Here is a 12213-nt window from a genome sequence, read left to right on the forward strand (position 1 = left end):
TGCATTGGCTTCCAGTAAAATCCAGAATAGAATTTAAAATCATTCTTCTTACCTACAAAGCTCTTAATGGTCAGTCACCATCTTATCTTAAAGAGCTCATAGTACCTTACTACCCCACCAGAGCACTGCGCTCCCAGAATGCAGGATTACTTGTGGTTGCTTGAGTCTCCAAAAGTAGACTTGGAGCCAGAGCGTTCAGCTATCAAGCTCCTCTCCTGTGAAACCAGGTTCTAGTTTGGGTTCAGGAGGCAGACACCATCTCCACATTTAAGAGTAGGCTTAAGACTTTCCTCTTTGATAAAGCTTATAGTTAGGGCTGGCTCAGGTTAGTCCTGAACCATCCCTTAGTTATGCTGCTATAGGCCTAGACTGCCGGGGGATTTCCCATGATGCACTGAGCTCCTCTCTCCTCTACTTTCTGTCCCTCTGTATGCAACCTCATCCCATTATTGCATGTTACTAACTCAACTTCTCCCCTTTCTGGTAGTCTTGTGCTTTCTCGTCCCTCTCCTCTCTCCTCCTATCACTTTCTGACTCTGGAGCTATGGAGTCTGGATCTGTGGCTGCGAGTCACCTGCTCGACACCCTCTGCTAAAACAACTGTTGTTACTAGTCCTATTGTTATTATTGTAATTATAATCATTATTACGATATACGATTATCATCATTAACACTACTCTAAATATCTGTACCATTTTTCATTTAGTCTGTGGCGGCGTCGCCTTTGCTGTCTGTGCCTCTGTGTGTATATTGTGTGGGCTGCCTCAGTCCTCCCTCCCTCTCCCTGCTCCCTCTCTTATATATCAATAAGCCTTATTACCGGTAAATCAATTTGGATTGTGCTATGCTAGGGGTGTAACACCAAGTTATTATATTCCATCCATCATCCATCGTCAACCACTTATCCTGCGTACAGGGTCACGGGGGACTGGAGCCAAGTCCATCGCAGGGCCACACAGACAAACAACCGGTAACACTCACACCTAAGGTATGTCTTTGGATGGTGGGAGGAAGCCGGAGCACCCGGAGAGAACCCACGCAGACATGGGGAGAACATGCAAACTCCACGACCTTCTTGCTGTGAGGCAACAGTTATTATATTTCATCTATGCTTAATTAATGTAGTTGAAGTTGCAGGCATGATCACTCAATCATGACTGGACCAAAACAGTCACATGATACACGCAGTTGGAAGACAGTGCAAGCTGGAGGCTTATATTTTGTAAATATGTCTAACTTTAAATACAATGTTTTCAACATGCTTTACTCAGACGGGCCGGGCCATTTATATTTGCACCTGCCAAAGTATATCTGGCAACCCACTTTGGCATTTTGCAGAGAAACAGAGAGAGAGATGCTATTTGAGATTACATGAAGCGGACTAGGACTGTCCCTGACTAAGGATTTACATAGTGGAATCAGAGTCGTCAAGTCCTGCCTATAGTCGACTGATAGTCGAATCATGTGTTTTTGTGCAGGGCGATTATCGATGGGGGTGGGGGGGGGGTAAACACATGGTGCCTCTGCTTTAATCTTGCAGGACTGCAGTCTCTATTCATTCAACTTACACTGTAAATTTCCAGATAAACTGAGGACAACTCAGCACAACACCAGTGAAGCTGGAGCTCCGTCTCTTCAGCAAGTGTTCCTCCACTGCCACTGCACACATACACGCTACGCCTGCACATGCGCCCTGACGACCCAGGGTAAGGGTTACAATTTTGAATTTATTTACGCACTTTAACAGGGTATATACACAGGAATCCTGAAGTAAAATTCAGTACCTTTTCAACATATTTTAAGACTGCCAGCTGGAACTGATTAAAATCAGCCACACAACTTAAAGAGTGACATTTTTGAGGTTTTAAAAGGAATTTAAATATATTTATAAAATATTTATTTCCTATATATCATCAGGTTGTAACGCCACCTAAAAATTGAGGCATTCACCAACTTTCAGCCTGTATGGGCCAACAGTTTTCTATTTGAAGGACTGGTCAGATTTCCTGTGAAAAGCAACTGTCTTACATAAGCTATGACGTTTATGTACGCAACATTACAGCAAATCATGTGAACCACAGTGTAATTTTGTGTTTTAGTTGGTTTAAACTAGATAATATGAACTTGCCTGCAATGATATGTGTGAGAACTTTCATCCACCACAAAACTCAAATAGGCCAGGAGGGAACAAAGATGAAGAGAATATAATGAGTGATGAATAACTACTAAGTAGCTATAAGTAGTGTAGGCGGTGTAGAACAGGCACAACCTGGAGGAGGAACTAGTCTAAATGACTGTATTAGTATAATATTATAACATTAAATTAAAAGTATATTGTTAATTTAATAGTAAAATGTAAGTTTGATATTAATATATTCATTGTGTTACTATATTCAATATAATTTCATATAATAGTATATAACTTACCACTAATATAATATTAATTCAAATTGGGGTTGTTTTTTATTCATTAACTTTGTGCAAGAAAAATGCTCTAGGCTACATGATAGTCTCCAACCTTGATTTTGGGCAGGCTACTAACTCGTCAATAATCGTAACCGTTTATGCAGAACATTGAGTTCAACATTTATAAAGTCTGTTGCAGCACATCAAACTTTTTTAAAATCCCCGCTGTGATTGATCTGTTCACAAACACTGACGATAGCATCGGCTTTATGAAAAGTTGAATGTGTTCCAATAAAAAGGCACAGATTTAGCTAAATAGCCACCTAACGTTAGCCAAACCCACACGCACCTTGAATTTTCCCTGTCGTCTTCTACCGATTCCGCTGCTGGCGCGCATCTCTTGTTTTCCAGGAACGGGGCTGTTCAAAGTGGCCACAGAGCGACTGGCCAACCGGGTTAATCCCATTACTCCTGATCGCCACTCCGTTTTGGACAATTAGCATTGCGGGTCCGGCGGGGTGGGAGATTACGGTCTGTTTTGGAGCGTTTAAGAGTTAAATAGGCGCTTGGTAGATCCCTGCGCCTAACGTTACAGAAACGAATCACAGTCGCTACTCACTGCCTGTCTAGTATTTTTGGCTATGCATTATAAATAGGCCTAAATACATTCACCTACAAATAAGCAAACAAACTCTTTGGACAAACAGGATTTTCATATTGAAAAAAAATCTTCAAAATTTTATACCTTGTTAAATGGCGATTAAGACTTTAGACCCCGCAGACACCCTGTTTAAGAAGTTTTATTCTTTTTACATAATAGGCTGTATATTAACTTATTGGGGAGAAAACTGGTAGTTCTACGTAAAATCAGACGTTGAGCAGCTCCATAATCGCCAAAATGGCATGATCCTTGTTTCGCCATGAAGCTTCAACTATGAGACTGACAGTAGAATCAGGCTCCGCCCATCAAAGCATCGAATCTTCGACTATTTGGGGTCAGCCCTAAAGCTGACACGGTGAACGCACCACTGCAGATGTCCCTCACTAACATCGGTTTAGGTTTAGATCCACATGCGGCGCACTTGAAAACCAAATCGGATCTTTTTTTTTTTTAAACACGGTAACTTTATGAAAACACTGCTGATGGAGAGGTGGTGCAAGCAGACGTCTTTGCCGTGAGAGACCAGAGGAGCAGGCTAGGTGTGTGACAGTGTGGGAAGAAGAGGAGCAGATTCAAGTAGTAAATAAACACTAAAATAAAGTGGAAAATTACCTACTGTCAATACAAATAAAGATATAGGCCTACACCACTACTGACCACACCTGCCACCGCCGCAGTTACACTGTCTAATGAGAGCTTAGTCCCGGGAGCGGTTCTGTCTCCCAGATTTCAGTCTCAGTTTCAGCCCATATAGCCAATGCAGTTTTGCACTTGCCAAAAAACCTATCTTGTGACTGTAAGGTTCTCAAAATGACTTGATTTCAGTTATGAGTATTTGTATGTGAGTTATGGTTGATTAAAGCTCACCCAGACCTTTAAAGAGCTGATAAAACAGAAACAAGTAGTTTTCCACTTGCCAAAAAGCCTCAACCCTTGTGACTGAAAAAGAAAAAATAAACCGCTAAAGGTTGTCTGGTCAGTGTCTGTCTGGGCAGTGTGGAACTGACAGTTGGTTTTCTGAACATTCAAAAGACTGAAAAAACTGCTGCCAATGAATGGTGTTAGTTGGGTGCGGTCAGAGCAGTGTGCAAGCAGCTTAAGACAACTGTGTATGCATCCCACAGTAACTACGTCACGTGGCTTTTCATCAAATTTCAACAAGATCGAGTTAAACTGTGTTTTAAGTTGCACTAGCAGGACTGGAGTACGACATTCATCTATTTGTACTCAAATTACTAGTACTGTTGTGTGCAGCTTACCTGGCCTCGACACGGAGTAAAGTACACGCATTGCTGCAGCCATCTCGTCTTCGAAGCTGAAACCAGACACAATACCAATGAGGAACAGTCAATTACCTAGAGATGGGTAGGGCTGCAACTAACGATTATTTTCCTTATCAACTAATCTGATGACTATTTTCACAATTAATCGACTAATCGTTGACTCTATAAAATGTCAAGAAATTGTGAAAAAAAAAATAAAAATAAAATAATAATAATAATAAGGTTAATCAATTTTCCAAATTAATGTCTTCAGATTGCTTCTTTTGTCCAACCAACAGTCGAAAACCCAAAGACCCTTCATTCACTTAGAAAGACACCGACACAAAAGGCAAAGTTATAAAAGTGGCAACATTACTGTATCCAACAGGACAGTTAACATTGTAAGCTAGCTTACTTCTGTCTTACATCAGGCTTGCTTTCCGACGGACAGTTTGTTTGGCAGTCTTTTACCGTCCTCACGTGTTCAGCTCAGCTGTAGAGGACTAGAAAAAAGACCCGCCCTACGCTGCCTCCGATTGGCTGTTGGGTCGTGGCATTAGGAGTGACAATTGGTTAGGCAGAGCCAGTTGTAAAGTTGCAAAGCTCATGGCAGACAGGAGAGGACTCGGTAAATAAAACGGGAAGGCCTAAATGCTGTTTTAGCAACGACCGACCGCCCCCCGCCAAAATATTCTCCCAAAGTCTTCATCAAATCTGCACAAATCACTTAGGTGACCCATTTGGGTTTCAAAACAAAAGGTGAGGAGTTTGCATGCCTGCAAATGCTTGGGCAGTATCAGTTTTGTCAAACCATCCTGACTAGGGCTATGCAATACAGCAAAACGTTGTTTAAAATAATGCTCTATTGTTTATTTCGTTGTGTCGCAAATTCAAGACTTAACGAGGGGACGACGCTTTGCACTGCAATGAAGTTAGTTTTACGTTGGATAATCAACTATTCAACATAAAATTAATCTACATTTTTAAGTCATGTTATGCCGTGAAAATTTATCAACACAAATTCTTTGCATCGATGCTTCATTTAATCCATTTAACTTTACAGCACAGTGTTTTGCAGGGACATTTATTACTGTGGCACATCGCGCTTATGCTGTGAACACGACATGATAATGATGGAGCTGTTTGCAAAGTGGAGGAAGAGAGAGAAAATAGCGAGGGACAAAGAACCAAGTGTCCAAAAGTATGGGATTATTTCAAGCTAAAGAAAACAACAACTTTGTAATGTTACCATCCGTCCACCGTAATACGAAACTTATGTCGCCTCGGGGACAGCATGGTGGCACCTTATCAGAAAGCAGCCGGTGTTCTGCCAGCGGATCACAGACAAGGTGACAGTAACAGCAACTTTAGCATTTAACTGAAATCATGATTTATTGTTGAGTTGAAGCCAAAGTAAGCCGCAGTCCTCAGCTGAAAATGTGCACACGTGCGTTTGTTGTTCTCCTTTTTGGAGTTGTAACCTCACAGTCATGAGTTAACTGGGTGTTGGGGAGCTGCAGCTTTTAAATCCCCCTCCAGCTCTCTGTAGCTCAGACGATCCCTGCTACCTGCATGTGCTAATCCATCCTTTCACCCAAATTCTGTGTCTTTATAATCGCCATCTTTATATTAACAAAGAGCTGTTTCGTGTGTATGATTGCTCATTTCCCGTTTCACATTTCACGCGTGTTTTCTTGACAAAACATGGTTTGGAGACCAGCGTCGGGGGACACAGCCGCTGTCAGCTCCTGTAGTGCGTGTGTGTGTCCCTGTCACCGATCAGTCACGTAGTGTGAGCGCCACAACGAGGCAAGTTGCAAGTTGTGTGAACTGCACCGCCATTGGCCAACGCTGAAAGTCGTGTATGTGGGTGGGGCCACTGACAAGCAAAAGTACTTCTTAAACGATGCATCGATGAATCGTTGAAATAATCAATCGAAGCTACGAATACTAAAATCATCGTTAGCTGCAGCCCTAAACTGAACCCCCTCTCAAGCTATGAGTTACAGAGTGGTAGTGTAGCTGGGAGAGCTTTTGAAATATAAACATAAAACTGTGAGCTGCAATTTAATCGGAGCTGCTGAAATTAACATGTGTGGATTTGTGGTGAGATTTCTGCCTGATCACAAGTGTTTCAGTTAGTTTTGGTTTCCACCTCCTTGTCAGTCATCCTAACGTACAGTCCCAAATGAGGTTACTGTACAGCAGAGTATAGGGCAGTTAGACATTTAAAAACGATTATGAATTCTCATTTAATGATGAAATTAGTCTTGTAATATTCTGTATATTGTATATTTTCTGGACCTGTCAGAGAACACATCTGGGAAAGATTCTGAAGGTGCAGAAAGTTTTGAACATGAGCAGAAGACCTGCTGAAACACAGGAGCTATTGAAGTCACGGAGGTGAAAAGGTGCCACATGGACATTTAAAGAGGTCACTTCCCCAAACAAAGACACAAAGAGGAGGGAAGACTGAATCCTGCCTGCATGTGTGCTCACTTAGCAGGGATGGTATTACATGAAAAAAGCTCATTTATAGGAGAAACATATATGAAAGCAGAATGTCTGAGATCCTTAATGCTTTATATTCAGTGCAGCTTTAGAATTTGATTTGTCACCTGTCACCTGAATTTTGTGTTTCTCTTACATATAAATAAAAACATTTCCACCACAAATTGATGCAGCAAAGGCAGGAACTGGAAAAACAACAACAAAAAAAAAAAATCACCAGAATGCATGAAATTAAGTGTTAAATTTCTTGTCTCGTTCTTGTGTAACCCAATATCGTGTCTCGGGACACCTCTAAGTATTACTGTATTTAATGTATTATTGTTGTTATTCATAATATTTAATATGGTCAGAATATGTTTTATTACCAAGTAGCCAAGGTCAATTCAACATGAAATAAAGCATTTCTACAAAAAAATTTTCTTGCGCTTTTATTTTGCAGGAAAAACCACTAAAGAGGAAGTGATTATGTGAGTAACTCCATAATCACAGACAGACTTAACGTATTTCCCTTGTCAATGTTTGTATAAACTTTTTCTATTACGTGGTTTATAATGGACTGTGGTGCAGAAACAGAGAAGATGTTACACACTCTTGGCTAACATTTTCCATGTTATCTGCGTAGCTATCCTACACGCTTTGAAAGAGGGGTGTGTGTTGCAATTTGACCTCCTTGAAGAGGTGGTCTCACTACAAACTCCGGTCCGGTCCGCTTGTGAGGTGAAAGCAAACAAACTAACCCTCGGATTTTCTGATAGCAGAGATGTGATCTGAGCATTATTTCCAAAGTTAAAACCACTAATGAATCCATCTGCTGAGATGTGTTTAGTGATCTTATACTTTATCTGTATAAGCCATGTAGAGGCTGTTTATGAATATCATTTGGTAACCTATACTTGTCAGCACTGGTATTTTCCCTGATTAACAGGTCAAAAGCTGTTATAAAGGTAGGCCAGTTGTACTCTATTTACCTTGGGTCTAACATTACTAATCATGCTTATAATCAATTATATCTTCCTGAGCTCTTTCAGATTCAGATCAGAAGCATTAAAGTGCTGCATAAACTTCTGTCAGTCACCAGAATTTGATTGAAATTGATTGTGGATGACAATCGCCAAAGCTGTTCAATCATCAAGTTACCTGTACGTTAAGTCTGTGTAACGTCATGGTTATTTCTCTTGGTTCGTTTGTAAAACTGCAGTGTGAACATGAACCGGGCCAGAACTAAAATCCAACAGTGTATCATTTTTTTCACTTGGTCCGGACCAAGTGAACCGAACTACAGGCGTGAAACCCGAGTGACAGGTTTCACATCAGCCCCTACCAGGGTTCGTTTTAACCCTACCAAACAGTTTAGCTAGGCGTGAAAGCAGCTAACTGATGTAACTAAACATTAACGCTAGCGCTTCAGTAGCAGTATAACATTGTTCAGCTAGGAGTAGTTTGCAAAGCACACATCCCAAATACCCTTGTGACCAACGTTACTCGACTTCGCAGCGCACCACAACTGTACGGTGCACAAAAAATGGTAGTTGGGTTAAATTTATGAAAAGTTAAGGTTTAGTGCTAGTGCTAAGCTAGCCATGTTAACTAACGTTGCACAGCTCACACTGTCAAGGACTTTTACAAAGGTCGCTTAAGGTGAAGTAAGGGTAACTGGAATAATTTCAATATCAGATATGAATAATAATAAATTAACAATTTATATGACATAAAGGAATTGGTAATACAATTTTATGAATTTAAAATGATTTTAAACTCACCAAAATATCGCTATTTGGCCTTCTGAACCAGAACAGCGGACGATTTGCCGAACGGACCCTGCGTGTACAGGAAGTTACGCAACGTGATACCGTCATGGACGTCCGACTGACGTTCCACGTTCCATATTTGAGGTGGCTGATGCTGCATTCCAGGCAACTCGGAACTGGGAAATTTCCGACCTCCAACTAGAAAAAGGTTGTTTTTTGAGACTTTTACCACAAATAGATGAACAAGCAGTGAATATTAACAATATCACAGGAACATTATATGCATTAATAGACAAGGCAATGCAGAAAATATAAAGCCCAAGCCGGCCGACAAATAAAACACAAGTACAGAACAGTAAAACATAAACAACAACAAAAATGAAATGAATAAAAACTAAAGAAAAAACCCAAACATGGTGTATGAGGCAGATATAAAGTAATATAGAGGCTATATATTAATAGATTTTTTAGTAAGTAATTTGCTCATTATTAATGAGGTTTTAATAGCTTTTTTGTTTGATAATTTAGAGACTGAGTCAAAGAGATATTGTAATTTTATACAGAACAGATGGAAAGAGGGAGTGTTTTGAAGCATTCTCGCCTTATGGATGTTATATTTACCAACAAGACTAGTAATTTTACAGAGTTATGAATGGGTTGTGAGTCCATCCATCCATCCATCGTCAACTGCTTATCCTGCGTACAGGGTCGCGGAGGGCTGGAGCCTATCCCAGCTGACATCGGGCGAAAAGTGGGGTACACCCTGAACAGGTTGCCAGTCCATCGCAGTGGGTTGTGAGTCAGTTTTACAATTTAGAAACAAGACTATGTCTTCTAATATGGATGCGTTAAAGCGCCGAAAAATCAACAAAGCAACTTCTATCCAGAATTCTTGAGTATTAGTTAAGTATGATTAAAGGTTCAGTGTGTAATATTTTTTCTTATTTATTGAATTTAATTTTTTACTGACAGAAATGCATTATAATATCCATAACTATGTTTTCAGTGGTATGTAAAGACGCTACATAATGAACCATTATGGTTAATTATCTTAGAATGAGCCATTTCTCTCTACATAACCACGGGCACCCCCTTCCATGGAGGTCTCAGTATTGTGACGTCATGTTTCTACCATAGCCGACAAAAACCAAACAAAGTGCTACAGAGCGCGTTTCATCATCACGGCGTTCTTCTTCTGCTTGTATAATTCTGGCCCGTCACTACATTAAATGTGTCCATAGAAGAAGAAGAGGAAATAATAATAATAATAAAGAGCAGTCCTGTGGTTTATTAGAAGTAAGAACAAAAGTGACATTTTGACAAATGAACGAGCACAAGTGTTATTTAGCACAAGAGCTGACAGCCTGTGGATCTTTTACCATGAAGCCAGACGGAATCAGGACAGACGCAGAAAGCTGATGGACAGCAAAAAGTCACGGACATATAATCGATGTGGATTTTACCAGATGGAAGGCTTTGATGTGGGACAGATGTTTTCAAAGCGGAGCTAAAGTTGTCTGTTTCCTGCTGGGCAGGTAATTAACTTAAGTTTGTCAGATTTAAGCGATGCAAATTAAAGCTGTTGTTTGATGGCTTTAGCTTGAAGCTGGCCATAATCACAGAGAGCCGGGACGTGTTCCCCCGTCAGTGGTGTAAAATATGTAACGTTAGTTTGATCCATTTCATGAAGCCTTGTTATTCTCCAGTGCTGTGGTTTGGCTTTTCCGGAAGTTAGCGAGACAATCAGCTGATCAGTAATTGGCAATAAAACAGTAACGTTAGCTTACAGAATGGAAGCGACAGCTAAACATTTACTGCCCTGGTAGAAAAAACATGTACTTGGATTAATTTCATGTAGTTACTTTCCAGCGCTGTGCTTTGGGTTGTACACCACAACTGACACAGCTGACTCTGACTCACAGTGTTAGAAACAACTCCTGTGCAATAATTCCTGTTTACTGGCTACCACTTACCATTTATTTATTTATTCATTCTCCATTTCAAAGCTGTTCAAACTGTTCATATTGTCATGTTGTATATACTGTACCAAATCGACCTACCATGTACAACACCTGCACATAATACTTATTTACATGTGTACATGTATGCTTGTATGTGTATGTGCACCTGCACTGAAAAAAATAATTCATTGGATTTACTCAATTGAATAGTGGACATTGGTTGCACACAATTATTTTGCTTTGGTAGCCACATACACAGTTTTGTTCAAGCAACCCAGATTATTCACGTTCAAGCAACACAGACTATTCATGCTCAATCAACACAAGTACTTTATATTGCTATAAAGTTAATGAAATGGGATTATTGTAAATATTCTTTTCACATGAAATTAAATTATAATTTCTATGTTCTAAATCTATATGTATTAACTAAATAAATTACAGTTAACCAAGGAAAGTGGAAATCAAGGGCAACGGCACTAGTTAAAGTTTCTTGAAGGGGTTTTGCTTCTCATCTGAGAGGCTTATTTAGTTCTGATTGAACAACTACCATTCAGCCACAACTGAAGAAGCCTCTTAGATGAGAAGTGAAACGTCTTCAAGAAACCTTAGCCAGTCCAGTTGCCATTGATTTCAACCTTTCTTGGATAACCATGACCTGGATGACTCGTCGTTAACATTTCACTTAACTATTCTAAACACTAACAATATATTTTCATTAAAAACTATGAGTCTGTTAAATTCTGACCTTTTTATTCAACAAATGAATGTGCTTCACAGGTGTGTGGCTAGAAAGAAATGGCGCTGAGTTTCCAAAATTATATGTTCACCATACTATGCCATGGGGATGTCAAGATTTGACAAAGATATATAACGTATGTAATAGTAAAATGTGCCTAGTACTGGACAGTAATCAAAACTGTAAAACTTTGTGGTACTAACACCAGGCCTGAAACACTGCTTCCTGGGGTGTACTGCATACTGTAGCTAAGAACACATACATACAACAGCTTTTTCTAAATGCATCTGCATCTATAAAAAAAAAAAAACATCAAGAAACACCTTAAATGTACTGTGGGAAGCTTAAGATTTTTGAACCATGCTATAATAACAGATTCCAGAGTGTAAAATGGTAAAATCCCAATTGCATTTCCAAAATGCATCTGCATCAACAAAAACAAATATACATGAACTGTCCTGTGAGAAGCTCAAGGTTTTTGAACAATGCATTATATATTAACAATAAAATGGAATGGTTAAATTCAAATGTGCCTGGCACTGTAATCAAAACTGTACAACTTGACTTTCACTGGATTGGGGAACAAACAACCAGGCTGCAACATCACTCAGTCAAGGAATGTAAACTGTAGCTAAACAATGAAAAGGTGCATCCCAACAGTCATGTCCTGATCAAACCAGGAGACAAATACATTGAGCCTCCTTCCCTGGTGTAGCTTTGTTGTCTAAAACAGGTAAAATAATTTCTAAAATTGAACTGCAGACTCCATATAGAAAACAATGCACTCTAAATATTCCATGGGAAGATGAGGGTTTTTGAACAATGTATTAAATTTTAACACATTTACACATGGAATGGTAAAAATCACATGTTCCTGGTACTATGAAGTAATCACAACTGTAAAAGGAAAATATCACAGGACTGG

At 39.7% G+C, this 12213-nt stretch overlaps 1 protein-coding gene and 1 long non-coding RNA gene across 2 annotated transcripts in view; one reads left to right on the forward strand and one right to left on the reverse strand.

The window, feature by feature from the left end:
* ndufs8a (NADH:ubiquinone oxidoreductase core subunit S8a) overlaps positions 1-8724 on the reverse strand; it is a 25019-nt gene extending 16295 nt beyond the window's left edge. The window contains exons 1-2 of the mRNA XM_046045678.1: positions 8601-8724; positions 4327-4382 (exon numbers count right to left, since the gene is read on the reverse strand). Coding sequence (XP_045901634.1) covers positions 4327-4369 — 43 coding nt within the window. The 5' untranslated portion in view covers positions 4370-4382; positions 8601-8724. The remainder of the gene's footprint in view (positions 1-4326; positions 4383-8600) is intronic.
* On the forward strand, positions 1596-7241 carry LOC123968750. Its single transcript, XR_006824534.1, has 2 exons — positions 1596-1706; positions 6641-7241. It is a non-coding gene; the product is annotated as an uncharacterized LOC123968750 (long non-coding RNA).
* Positions 8725-12213: the final 3489 nt, after the last annotated feature.

The sequence above is a fragment of the Micropterus dolomieu genome, linkage group LG01, assembly GCF_021292245.1.
Source record: "Micropterus dolomieu isolate WLL.071019.BEF.003 ecotype Adirondacks linkage group LG01, ASM2129224v1, whole genome shotgun sequence".
NCBI lineage: Eukaryota > Metazoa > Chordata > Actinopteri > Centrarchiformes > Centrarchidae > Micropterus > Micropterus dolomieu.